General features: G+C 34.8%; 1 protein-coding gene across 1 annotated transcript in view; it reads left to right on the top strand.

Moving 5' to 3' along the window:
• Rs1 (Dead-box helicase Rs1) overlaps positions 1-15,025 on the top strand; it is a 293,164-nt gene that overhangs the window by 178,206 nt on the left and 99,933 nt on the right. Inside the window, exon 13 of the mRNA XM_090398602.1 lies at positions 13,769-13,863. Coding sequence (XP_090254728.1) covers positions 13,769-13,863 — 95 coding nt within the window. The remainder of the gene's footprint in view (positions 1-13,768; positions 13,864-15,025) is intronic.

Here is a 15,025-nt window from a genome sequence, read left to right as displayed (position 1 = left end):
TGAATCAAGTAGTCTTCTAGAAGGTAATAACGATTGGAGAAATGTAAATACAACTTTGCATAGACATGAGACTAGTTTAACTCACATAAAAAAAAAATTTCTTAAAATGGAAGGAACTTGATAAAAATTTAAAAAACAAAACTACTATTGATTGCCAGACTCAAAGCATGTATGAAATGGTAAAGAAACATTGGACGAGTGTTTTAGAACACTTGATTGAAATTATAAAATTCCTTGGTAGCCACAATTTAGCTTTTCGCGGATCATCTGATAAATTATATGAAAGGAATAACGGCAATTTTTTAAAATTAGTCGAACTGCTTGCGAAATTTGATCCCGTTATGGAAAATCATGTTGAAAGGGCCCTACAACGAAACAGTAGAGTACACTATTTGAGTAAAGACAGTCAAAATGAAATATTGGAAACTTTAAGTAATGCAATCAGGGATACAATTTTATTATCAATTTGAAAATGTAAATATTATTCCATAATTTTAGACTGCACACCTGATGCAAGTAGAACAGAACAAATGACCATTATTATTCGCTTTGTTTCCTGTGACAATGGAATTGTCAAGATCAAGGAAAACGTTTCAGGTTTTGCAGATATAACAGATCCACAAGACGTGGTTTATGTGCAACAATAATGGAACATTCCCATTGAAGACATGCCAGGTCAAGGGTATGACAATGGGGCAAATATGAAAAGGAAAAAATATGGGCTCCAAAATTTGCTTTTGAACAAAAATCCTCGAGCTTTTTACGTGCCATGTGCTCCTCATACTCTAAATTTAATCATTAACAATGAATTAATAATATTTTTTGCAATTATTCAAGAAATATACAATTTCTTTTCATTCTCTTACAAATGTTGGGCAATCCTTTTAAAGTTCGTAAAAAATTTAACATTGAAACAGCCATCAGAAACGTGATGGGAAAGTAAAATTAATGCAACCTGCCCTCTACGATATCAGTTTGGAGAAATTTATGATGCACTTTTTGAAATTTTAAATAATGAAAATTTTAATAAACTCAGCATGAAGCACAAACATTATGTGCTAAAATAAAGGACTACAAATTTATTTGCTCTCTTATAACTTGGCATGATTTAACAGATTAAACCCTGTGAGTAAAATGCTTAAAGACAAAAATATAAACTTTACACTTGCTTTAGAATCTATCAAAAACTTAAAAATATTCTTACAAGAGTATCGATCAGATACAAATTTTAACGGCAAAAGAACTGAGTAAAGAGGTGGATGGAGAACAAGAATTTAAAACTGGTACGGAGGTTTGACGACGAAAGAAGACACAACAATTTGACTACGAGCATCATGATGAAATGCCACAATCGCCATAGATAAATTTAGAGTGAATGTGTTTTATACACTTCTAGACATTGCAATGTGTTCGTTAATGGAACGTTTTGAACAACTACTAAAAACATATGATAATTTCAATTTCTTGTATAGATTACTACAAATTAATAATGAAGATTTACGAAAAAATTGTGACGATTTAGAGATTCTCTTGAAGGATGGTGACAATAAAATCGTAAATGCAATAGAACTATGTGACGAGTTATGTGCTTTCCAGGATATTTTTCGGAAGGATCATTTAAATATTCAAAATCCTTTCGATATTCTTAATTTTATTGTGTCCAATAATTTGTCTTTCCCTAACTTTTCAATTGCTTTAACAATACTATTAACCTTACCTGTTAGTGTAGCAAGTGGTGAACGTTCCTTTTCCAAGTTGAAATTGATTAAAACCTACTTAAGAACAAGTATGTCACAAAAAAAAAGGCTTATTAGTTTGGCGTTAATAGCTATTGAAAATGATATATGTGTGGAATTAGACGTTAAGACCATTATTTCTAATTTTGTGAATATGAAATCAAAAACTCTAAAATTTTAATTTAAAAAATTTTAAGTATATTTATGTAATTTAATTTATTTTCTGTTATTCTGTAAATATATTATTTTTTGAATACTTATATTAAATGTTCTAATTATTTCTGAATTTGTTTCTTATTTCCTCATCTATCTTGAGTTTCTTTTATTTTCCTAAAAGATAGTTCCATTTATAAAAATTTTTTACAAGTTACTAAGAATTTAGTAACTTGTAAAATGCAAGAATTTTTTAAACTTTAGTTCAAATAAATTTTAACTTCAATTAAAATTCATTTTAATTTTGTTAACGATTTGGGTCGGTGAGAAGGCTATAATCCCTGTATCATTATATTCAACGATTAAAGCGAAGTGGCGTTATCAAAATTTGCTTTAACTTTTGAGAATTTTTTGAATATTCGGGTTTTTAACGATTATCCTGCGTAGTCAACGCCCCCGGTTCGTTACATTTAGTGAACCAACGTGTGGCTGTTTTGTCAAAATTTATTTAAGAAATTTCAAATAATTTAAATTTTTATTATCGTAAAAGAACCACACATGCCCTGGATCGTTACAGAGGCGCGTAGATAGAAATTGCATGCAGGCGGCAAAGACCCTAGCGCCGGTTCTGGGTGTGGAAAGTGTAAGAATATATTCATGGAAGGAGGTTGAGAATGCATGCAGTGAAGAAATGGAGTGAAGCTAGATTTTTTTTTTTCCCCCATAGAGTGGTGCATGAATGGAATGGATTGACTTTGGAAGTTTTGAGTGCAGGTAGTGTAAATGAATTCAAGAAAAGGTATGACATCTGATGTGTGGGTGATATGTAGCCTCCCAATATATGAGTCCCTGACTCCCTAGAGGTCTTTCTTAATAATAATAATGATAGAGCAAATTCTATTAAAAAATTGAATATTCTTAATCTGGTATTTCTTTCTACTAAATTTGGTTTAAGGATACCATAAATCAAACCTATAATTTTGGCAAATTTATTATTTTATATTTTGAATCTGCTTCTTCAATATAGATTACATTACATCAAAGATAATTAAAATTATTAATGTGTTCCATATCTAATAAAATAACTCTCAGATCCATGAGTTAAAACCAGGAATACTGCTAGTTTAGTGTTCTCACTGATTTCTCTTTTGTTTCATATAAATTATTCAGTTGATTCACTACCACATCATCATCAATTATTTTCTGTACATTGCTGGTTGAAGGTCTTCCTGAAGTCCTTTGTACTGACCTGTTTTTCTGTTTCATCTCATCCTCTCTTCATATTTTTGCTCTTTTTGTAGCTCTCTTTCCATCTCTGCAATACCATTCATATATCAGCTTTGTCCATTTTTGCACCTGCCCATTGCCATTTGGATCTTTTAGCAGCTGTTAAAAGATCCAAAATCCTTGTCTGAGCTCTGACCCAAGTATTGTGATCTTGAATGATAATACTGAGCAATGATCTTTCCATTTTCCTCTGTGCGGCCCTCAACTTAGTCATTTTTTTTTTATTTTGTCCAAGTCTGTATTTCACTTCCATATCTCATAGATGGAAGTATACAGCTGTCAGATATTTTCTTTTAAGCAGATTAGGATATCTCCTTTTAATGCCTCATGGTGTTTTCTAGAGGCTACTCAACAAAATGGAATTATTAATTCAATTTGGTTGAGTAGCCCCCCCCCCCCCTCTCAGCCTCTTTCTACTGTGATCTTTTGCCCTATGTAAACATAAAAAAGTTACATTATCAGTTTCCTGGTGTTCCATATGTATGGACTTTTTCATTATGTATTTATTATACATTATTTTTTGTTTTGTCTTTATTCATGTTTAATCCCTTCTTTTTTACTTTCTGCAGTGCAGCTTCTTCTTGGCAGCATTTCCTAAAAGAACAATATCATGAGCAAATCAAAGGTGATTTAGTTCTTTCCCATTTAGTCTATGCTCTATTTTTTCATTCCATATTTTAAAAAATTTCTTGTGGGGCTGCTGTAAATAATTTAAATGAAATTGCATTTCTGTAACCTCCTTTTTTTATAGAAAATTTCATATCAGTTCCTGATTTTATAGGAGTTGAGTTTTTATATATAAGATCAAGTATATCAATATAGGTTTAGCTTTAGGCCAGCAAAACAGCTGGCCTAAAGATAAACCTAAAGAAGACCCAAGTTATGTTCAGTAGCTATGTCCAACCAGAAATAATAAAAATCAATAATGAGGAAATTAAACAAGTAGTTCATTACATATACTTAGACAACAGATATCAATGGAACACTGGGTGGAAAGCATTTGGAAAATTACATTCAATATTCAAAAGCCTACTACCATTATTCCTGAAGAGAAAAGTTTTTAACCAATATATTCTTCCTATATTGACATATGGCTGTGAAACATGGACACTGAATGCAAGGGAAATTCAAAAATTAAGAACAACACAATTTAGTATGGATGGAAAGAAGTATGCTTGGTATCACAAGATTGGATCACAAAAGGAATACACAGATAAGAAATGAAACCAAAGTCTCTGACATCATAGGAAGAGTGTACATCTGAAGTGGCAATGTGCTGGGCATATTGCTCGAAGACAAGCTCAACGATGGACAAAAGAAGTACTGGATTTGATTCCACGAGAAGAAAAATGACCACGACGCTGATCTAAATCATGGATTGATGATATCATCAGATTTGCAGGAGTGACATGGAAAAGGAGAGCCATGGACAGGTAGTTTTGGAGTAATCTTGGAAAGACCTTCATCCAGCAGTGGATTGACAATGGCTGATAATGATGATGATGATATCATCATCATTATTGTCAAATACTGAAAAGTTTTTTCAGTATTTGACTTATTATATATACACACACACACACACACACACACACACACACTGAGTTGGCTTTGCATTAGGAACACCCCCTCTGCAATTTACATTTTTGGTTCGATAATGAAGTACCGCATGATATTAACGTCATGTGCAGCTACTATAAATGGTATACCTGTCCTCTGTACATAATCAGCAAATGTTTGCCAATAATGGGGAAACATGGTGACATAAGCCAGTATGACCACAGGCAGGTAAATGGGCCCTGATGACAGGTGCCAGTATATCAGATATACCTGCACTTGTTGGTTGCTCCCATACTATTGTATAAAGAGTGTACCAGGACTGGTTTAACCATGAACAGACATCCATCAGAAGGGCTCACATTGATCAGCCATGCTTGGTTGATCCTTGAGGTGAGCATTGGGTGTCATGACTGATATTTCAGCAATGACATGCAACTGGCACACAGCTCACCCACCAGCAGAGCAGTTCAATCCACTTCCACATGCACCATGCCTGGGGTTCCACAGCCCGAAACCAACATAGATAACCATAATGGCACCAGGCATTGCAAACAACGCCTCTCATGGGCCAAGGAACATTAACAATAGACCCTCGACAGGTGGAAGAAGGTTGTCTGGAGTGACGAGTTCCATTTCCTGCTGACCATGCTGATGTCTGGGTTCGCATTTGGCATAAACAGCATGAAGCCCTGTTCCCTGGTTGAACAGTTGGGTTCAACATGCCAGTGGAGTAGTGTTATGGTCTGGGGAGCTTTTTCCTGGCATGCTCTAGGTCTGTTGGTTATTATTCCACAACCTTTAGCCAACCATCTCCATCCATATCTGCAGGAGGTCTACTCCGACCACAGTGCCATCTCTCAACAGGACACATAGCAGTTCCTAGGTGTCTGTGAGCTCTGATTGCAAAGAGAGTTGCACCAACATGTTATTAGGTGGGTGTTCCTGATACAAAAACTAATCCTGCGTGCGTGTGTGTGTGTGTGTGAGAGAGAGAGAGAGAGAGATTAATTGTACTGTAGTAGTATTTGCTGGATTCTACTTGTCCTGGAGGTTGGCAAAAATATTTGGTATTATGTTGCTAATAATTTTTGTAAAAATTTTGTAATTTTGATAGGTGGCTGAATAATTTTTAATATCTTCTTCCTTTATAAAAACTATAATGAGGATAATGTAATTTTATCTACCATACCAGCTTGGCTTATTCTATTTTCTGTTTCCATATTTAATTTACTATCTTTACTAAAAATTGTGCCTAAAGAGCTAAATTGTTTTGCTTTTTCTATAGGTCGTTCTCGATTCAGGATGATGCTGATGTTTTCAGTATTCCTTTTTTTTTTTGTAGTATATCATTTTATTGCTGATTTTCATTCTACAGCAGTCATTCAGTTTGCTTAATGAATACTACAAACTTATGCTGGATTTATAAAATAAATAAAAAATCAATTTTTATTTTTTTTAAGGCATTTGTAGTTCTGTGGAAATCAAGTTTGCAACTACAGCCTGGCTTCTTGAAGAAAGGCACTGGTATAAGTTAAATCCTAGTCCCTGACTAGAGGAACTTTTTCTAAGCCTTTGTTTGACCATTTCTCAATTTAGTCAATCTCTGTCACAGGAAAGTCATATTTCCTCTGGAAACTATTGTTGTTAATCGTGCAAGTCAAGAAAATTGACTCTCACCTGCACTATTTCAGACAATAATATATGGTGCTAGAGCCCATGAGGTGGGTCAGTCCTTATTTCCTTCTCAGGGTGTCTATTAAAATCATTAATAGCCTTGGGCTAACTATCTGTGATGGCTGAGGTGGAGATAAGATGTCTCCTGGTCTTTCTTCAAAAAGTTACGGCTAAAGCGCCTTGCCTTCTTCCCTTGAGGAGTGTTGGATTTATAATCTGGGGATTGTTTACACCAGCGCTTCCCAAAGTGTGGGCCGCAGCCCCCTTGGGGGCTGTGAAATAATGAAAACAAATTTAAAATGTTTTAAGATAAGTAGATTTTTTTAATCTTAAAAGAAACATATTTAATTTTTATTATTTATTATTTCTTTTTTGTTATTTTTTATATTTTAATGGAAAAAATCACACATTGGTGCGAGCTCACAAATTTTGCTTCCTGCGTATCTTGGCACTTAATGAATATTAGTAAATAAATGCTTATTCATATAAGTTTCATTTCAAAGCAGAAATCTAAGAATTGCAGTTTCAATAGTGTAGCAGTATCGAAACACATCCATCACATTAAATTGTTATTAAACTTCTTTTATGTTTTTAATTCTATCTTTATTATAATAATTTTACGTTTCATGTGCTTGTACTGCAAATGTACAATAACAATATATCTAATCTATATAAAAATATGAGATAATGTGTCATGTCAAATGTGTATGTAAGATGCTAAAAATGCAATATTTGCATTTTTAGATAAAAATACATAGATAAATCCTTGTATACCCATAATTTCTAAACTGTTTGTCTTAAAGTGAAAATATGATCCTGACAACCTCTATTTGGCTGGAATCCAGCTTGTTCTTCAAATTTTGCTTAGCATCTTCACAAGTATGTATGCATAAATCTTACCTGGAACACTCAATAGGGAAATTCTGTCATTTTCACCTTCAGTTTTTCAGAATTTGATCTTCTGAGTAATCCTTCTGAATTATGGAGTTCAGCTACTATACAACTTGTATGCCTTTATATTTGAGCATTTCTGGTCAGATATCATATATACTCCAGAAGTACATATGTACTCCAGCTACATTTTCACATTTGATAGCGTTAACTACCTGACCCATTGATTTGTACTTCTGGTTGTATTGCTCTTGAATATATTCTACCACTGTTCTGTCACATCTTGTTTCATTTGGCAATCTTTCAAAGTAATTGCTCCAAACATCTAGAATATCTTTGTCTTCAGTTTTCATGTCACTTTTATCATCTCTTTAACATGCCTTTTACAGTACTTTTATCCAGTTATATTCTTTTTTTTCCTGTATCCGCCAGAACGTTTTATCACTTTCATGATATCTCTTATATTCGCGCAAAAGTCTTCCCTTGACTTTTGTTTGATAATTTCATAAATTTCTTTGCTTTCTTATATTTTTCCTTTATATTCTCTTGGAGTTCATACTGAACGCTTGCTAAGAACTTTCACTATTCTTCTTGCCTATGATTGCCTCTTTAATCTCTTTGAACCGCACCATGCATTTCTGATTTTTCTATAGGTGCAGTATATTAACTTTTAATGGTTTAAAGCAAGGGTCTTTAACACATGGCCCACAGAGGCTCTTTGCTGTGGCCTGCTGGCCATTTTGAAAAAAATAACCACTTAACATTAAAATGCGATTAAATAAAAAATAATATCAATGAAGCCTGCTAGCCACTAAGCTATACTGCAGTATTTAGAATTGTAAGATGCTTTCCAGATTCACAAGGAACACTGTGCATTTGATACTTTACATACAATCCAATAAAAATAAATATTAAATAGACATGCTTCTTCATCCTTCTACCAGCACCAAGGGGTACTTAAGTACTAGTGTAACCAAGTGCTGTTGCGTTATTGTATTGTACGCCTGCTTGATTATCGCGCTACTGTAATATCTTTATTCTAATTAATAGTGCGCCTTTGCTTTCGTAACCTTTCTTACTTATTTAGTTGCATACTATGTTTATCCACCTTTCGTATTGACTAGTTGTATGCCTATGAACACTGGAACATCGGAATAAGATTCAGTAATGCATCTGATAGATCTCTCTCTCTTTTACTAGCATAAATTCCTTCAATAAAGTTTACATAAACAGTCGTGGTTCTGAAGTATTTAAACTACACTTTTAATGCCTTAGTTGTTTCCCACTCACAAGTCCGAGTTTATTTAGGAACAGTGCATTGTAAATTAAAAGATCAGGCAGCACTCTATTGACATATAAATAAAACACATTTATTTACATTAATAACAAAATACATTAATTAAACGATAGGAAGATTACTCTCTCTACCTATCCGTTAGACTTTTAGCATAAAGAAACAGCTTTCTCTTTTCAATACTAAATAACTATACAATATAATTACTCAATTACTTCTCTGCTTATTAAATCAAATTATTGAAACTAATTTACTCACAAAGAGGTTATCTAGCTATGCCAATTTATCTCACAAATTATATTCCAATTAATAACAAATCAGAGGACTCTCTTATAGACACTTCTTATTACTATTTCTTATCAGTCCATCTATAACATATCTCCTAGATTACAAAAGGAATTTACAACAAAAGATGGAACAAACTTACAGAGGCTCTGTGTCGCACACTCATCCAAAAGTCTTGCACTAAAGTCCCTATGGCTTTTCTTTCATCTTGGGTTTTAGACTTCCTTCTGGAGTGTCTTGCTTCAGCGGGATCTCGTCAGGATATTCGCAGGCTTTTGACTGCAATCTGCGGTACACAAAAAAGCTCAGGCAAGAGATTTCAGCATACAAGTAAATTCTTTGGTGCTTGAAGTTCGTTCTGCGGCTGTTGGCTTCGGTTGATCTCCCGTGGCAAAAGACATCCGACCGTCACTTGGCTCGGGTATTTACATCGGTTGTTCTCTCAACATTCCCATCTGTCTTGGCCTCGCCGTAATGTCCCATCCTCTGGATCCTACTCCCGGTATTTCTGTCTCTCTGATGACTTTGCCTCTGAGTGCCGACTCTGAAAGCTCTAACTGCCAACTACGAAAGCTCTCGATGTTCGGCTCAGTCCCTTTTTATTTCATGTTCTCTGGGACCTTGCACAAAGGGTTGTAACCCCCCAAGAATTTGGCATGACTCCTTGATCTTCTGTTAAGACCGACCCATTCTTTCTTCTCCTTCATGCACTCCTTTAATCCTATCTTGTCAGGCAGCAGAAACTTGTCTGCACTTTGCCGATCTCTTTTTCACTGACTTTGAAGGTGTTTATACACAGAGCTCATAAGCAACTTTCTCATACACTTAAATCGTAAACAACTTTCTTATGCCCTTAAATAGAGCTATTATACAAAGTTCCAGTGGCAAAGCATTGCCTTTGTTTTTGACATTCTAGAAATTTTTGTTAAAGCAGTAAGTACAGTCAATTCCCATAGGGTTATTTACATTAATATTTAGCATAAAATATATAGAGACATACAAGATTATTTTGGTAACAATCTCATGAGACTTGACCTCTGTAAAAATCGATGTAAAGCGCTTTGGTATTTACAAGCTACATCGAGTTTTACACTAGTACTAATGTCGCAGGTAGATGGCTGAAGCAGTAGTTCGTTCGAGTGCGCTGGCTAGTGTCTTCCAGATACATCTCAAAGGTTCTCGATACTTCGTAATTTTCATAAAAATACAAGAGGATTTCATCCACAGTCGTGAACCGTGATATTCGTGTATAAGTGCACGCAGGTTCATCGTGTCAGCCATAGCCTATTGCGGTTTTATATTGCCAGACCTTTGTCCATTAGTGTGAGACATATTCAGTGGATAATAACCGTTACACGGCCATTTTGGATCATTTTTTGGGTTCACCTTCCATCACTATGGCACGAGTAAAAAGCGTAAATCAAGTGATTCTTGTCAGGTTTTTAATGAAAATTGGACCAGTTTGTACTTTTTTGTACCGATCGACGATAAACTATTCTGTTTAATTTGTTGTGAGTCAGTGTCAATATCAAAAGAATAAAATTTTGTGTTCCTTTGATATTTGATATAAAATGCCAGCAGGGTACGTTTAAAAGGCAGAGGGAAGAGAGTAAAGCATGCATCAAAGTAAGTTATGTAATAGCTGAAAAAATTGCTAAAAAAATCAAAAGCCTTCTTGGATGATGAGTTTGTGAAAGAGTGTCTCATTGCTACTGGGGAAATTCTATGTCCAAATAATAGGGAAGTGTTTAAAAAACCAAGTTGTCTTGGGTAACTGTAGCACAATGCCTCGAAGAAATTGGCAATGACATTGAAGGAACTTTCAAAAAACAGTCGTCCGAATTTACGTCATATTCACTTGCTTTAGATGAGAGCAGATGTGAAGGATACAGCACAACTGGCTATCTTTGTCCATGGCATTGATCACCAATTCACTGTGACAGAAGAACTGCTAGCACTCATACCTATGAAGGGAACGATGAAAGGCACAGATAATCTTGAAGCTGCCAAGAAAACGCTCCAGCGTTTTGACCTCAGCTTAACCAACCTTGAGGGTGTGGTAACTGATGGTGCCCCTGTTATGGTGGGAAATAACGTAGGGTTTGTTGCGCTGCTACAGAAAGAACCGGAACTAGAAGGAAAAGATTTCGTCCATTACCACTGTTTAATCCACCAGGAGAATTTGTGCACGAAAACTATGGGATTTGAGAATGTCATGAAAGTTATTGTGACTGTCGTCAACATTATTAGGGGAAGAGGATTGAATCATCATCAATTCCAAGAGTTTTTGACCCAAGAGTGTGAAGCGGATCACGGCGATGTGGTTTATTATGGTGATGTGTGTTGGTTGAGTAGAGGGAAGGTTCTTAAAAGAGTCTTTGACTTAAGAAGTGAAATACAGCAGTTCAAGCAAACCAAGGGGAAGTCGATTGTGGAATTCAACGATCCAAAGTAGATGACAGACTTTGCCTTTGTGACTGACATCTCATTGCATATGAATGACCTAAATATGCAGCAACAATCCAAAGATCAACTGGTATGCACTCTTTGATCATATCAAAGCTTTTGTGGCCAAGCTCAAACTTTGGGAGGCACAACTCACAAAAAAAAAGACTTAACTTGTTTTCAGCTTCTTGCTGAGTCCAACTGTTCGTCTCTTGATGAATATGCTACAAAATTAACCGTGTTGCGAAATGAGTTCGAAGAGAGATTTAGTGATTTTCGTAACCAACAGTTTTCTTTAGATTAATTTTCAGTGTCAATGCTGACGAAATGCCAAGCTCAGTACAAATGGAGCTCATTGAACTCCAAAACAACTCTTTTTTGAGAGAAAAATTATTAATGTACCCTTGCTTACATTTTACAAAGAGTACATTTCTGAGGACGCATTCTTTGCTGGCATGCTTTGACGATGGGCGCTTTGTTAGGAAGCACATACTTATGTGAGCAGTTCTTCTCCAGAAGGAAGCATGTTAAGTCCAAAACAAGAACTCAGATTACGGAGCAACATCTGGAGGATACTCTGCGCATAGTGACTTCCAACATTGATGCCAACATCGACAAGCTGGTCAAGGAAAAGCATTGCCAAATTTCCCATTGACATTGTAAAAAATTAATGTTTTCTTCATTAAATTATCTTTTTTCAAGTATTGATTGTATTATTTACTTATCATGAAATCCGACTCCTACCTTATTCTCTTAAAGCTGAGTTTGTTTATTTTTATAGGATTTTATGTAAAGTATCAAATGCATTGTGAATTTGGAAAGCATCTTACAATTCTAAACACAGGCTTCATCGAAATTTTTAATGCGGCCCGTACTGTCTGAAATGTTGAAGACCTCTTGTTTAAAGCCTGAATTGATTCGTATTGACTCTTTCCAAATTTATTTTGTTTCTCTTCTAAATGATTTCTATATGGTTCTTTATTTTTATTTATTCTGCATACAGAATATGTATATATTCTGTATGCAGAATTTATTAGACTTATTCCTCTATAATCTGTTCCAGTAGCTGACTTTTTGCTGTTCATCCTGGTTAAACAAGGCCCCCATTGTTTTTGTAAAACAGTGGGTGCTTTGTTTAACCAGGTAGCATCCCAGCTGGGCATGAAATTCTGTCATGTTGTATCATCATTTTACATTTGGTTTAAGCCAATAAGGATATAATTTGGTCAGTTAAATCACAAATTGCTAGCCCATCCTCATTCATTTAGTATCCAGGTAGACACCTAACAGGGTGCACCTCAAAAAAGTGAGGATTGGACATTAGGTCAATTGTCCCAGTCGGTTCTGTTCATTCCTTAAAAGGCTACGGCTTTTCTTCCATTTATACAGCTTTGACCTTTTAGCACCCCAGAGACAAATGAATTACCAATAATTCACAGTTGTGGAATATGTCAGTGTCCATTAAGTTTCTGATGGAACAAAATGTACATCATCCTATGATAAAACGAAGTTGTTGTAGTGTTAAATGCAACATCTAACTAAACACATTTCTTTAGACATGCATGTTCACATTTATGATTAGTATAGTTTAAAAAAAAAATGATGATGAGAGGAAAAGAGATTTGTTTTTGAAATTTAAATAACTAACCAATAATAAATAGTGCCTGTGAATAATACATTACAGCTTAGTAAGTGATGCATGGTATTGGACATATCCATTAAACTAATAATATGATCAGATGCTTCATCTAGGTGCTACATGTACTATTTTTCTTGTATATAGTTCTTTATTTATATAGTTCTTTTCTTGTAAAACATAGAAGGATTCATTTTAATTCACAGTAATAAATGGACTTTTATTCACCACTTCTATTCTTTCTGAAGATGGGAATAAAAATGTTCCTCTATAGTGAAAAAAATGCCTCCTCTCCACAGACAATAATACAAGATGCAAGCAAAACAAAGTAGAAGTTTATTGTATTTCTAAGTACAGTACAAACACAATTAGAGTTTGTATACTATTTTAGTGACAATTAATGTAGTGTAATTAGAGATAACAGAATAAAAAGGAACTTCTATAGTGAAAAATACTTCTCCTCCCACAGATAATATACTGCATAGATGCAGTATATTGTCTGTGCAAATAAAACAGAGTAAATGTTGTTGCAGATAAAACAAAGTAGAAGTTGCTGAAGTGTTAAATGCAACATCTAACTAATCAGTGTCCTAACAACCTAAACTTAATCATGTAGCACTATCATAGTAGCCAGTAGACCTTCCCTTCAAAATGCATATCAGAAAATTGATGATGATGATGATATTTACTGAAATACTTCAGTAAATACTCATTAGATCATATATAGTATTCATAATAAATAAATACTAGTATTTTCCATTTGTACCAATAACTATTCTTTGTGACCAATTCGTTTGTCTGAAAATTTAGGTCTGTTTCTATGGTTGGAGAGAAGGAACGCAAAATCCTTAAAGAAATTGTTAAACAAGCAGATTCTTCAGTGAAGCATCGCATAGTACCACCAGGTAAATTTATCTTTTTTTCAGATCCTCATAATTTCTATTCAAATTATTATTATTATGCAACACCTTCAAGGAGTCTTTGGACTCCTTGAAGGGAGGGCACCTAGTCTACAACTCTGTCTCCACCACTCAGATCCACCAACTACAACAAACTGCAACCTGCCATCATCATCACCATCTACACCATCACCATCTACCACCCACCCACCACCACCACTAGTATATTCACAGAAGTCACAAACATTCATGTCCACAGCAGAATTCGAACCCGCAGCCTATTGGCTGGAGAGCAGATATGCTAACCACTCAGCCAACTAGGCTGGCAGTTGTTGAGGAGTTATTAACATCAAACCTTATCTTATGACATAAGGCAGTCAGCACTATTTTAGTCTAATGTGCATGTGTGTGTGTGTGTTGGTGTTTTCACAGGCTAGTTGTCTGTTTTGTTTGAAGCAAAAGCCCACTTGTCTTTTCTTGTCTGATGATGGTCTAACAGTCATAAATTTGAGTTGAGGTCTGTTCTCGCTATGTTTGGCTTATTAAAAAATGCATTCCAATTTTATTTTTTGAGGGAAAAATCACAGTACCTACTGCCAATCTCCAAATACCACAGCTGGAGATCAGGTAACTCAGTACTGGAGTTTTATTTTTAAAAAAGTGAGATGGAATCAGTAGTAGGTGAATTATCAGCTGTCACCACTGTGACAGCTGATAATTTTGTATAGATTGGGTGGTGTCATTCACACAAACTACTTCCATTCTTCCTTTATCACTGATTTTGTTGTAATGGAATATGATCAGTGAGAGAATAGGATTTGCATGCATCATTTTATCTTCAGAGAGCACTCAGTCTTATCATGAGGTAACCAAGTTAATGAGCTTCTTTCTTACTCCCCCCTTATAAAATATGCAGAATATGAACTGTGAATAGTGGATATTAAAACTTGGAAAGATGAGAAAGAAGTATTTATTTAAATTGATTCTGCCCTAAATAGTTTTCAATTGTTTTCTGAGTTGCTACCATGTCTTATGACATTGGCCCTCTCCATTCTACAATGTTTTGCAACATTCAGAAATGTGTTAATGTTATTTTATATATACCTAAGAGTTTCACTTTATTGAGAGTTTTTAGGATAAAAATCATAAAAACAAGCACTTTTATGTT

This window comes from Typopeltis vanoorti, chromosome 9, assembly GCF_054136105.1.
Source record: "Typopeltis vanoorti isolate ZY-2024b chromosome 9, IOZ_Tvanoo_1.0, whole genome shotgun sequence".
Taxonomy (NCBI): Eukaryota; Metazoa; Arthropoda; class Arachnida; order Uropygi; family Thelyphonidae; genus Typopeltis; species Typopeltis vanoorti.
Note: the sequence above shows the minus strand (reverse complement) of the source record. Positions and strands in the feature narration are given on the sequence as shown.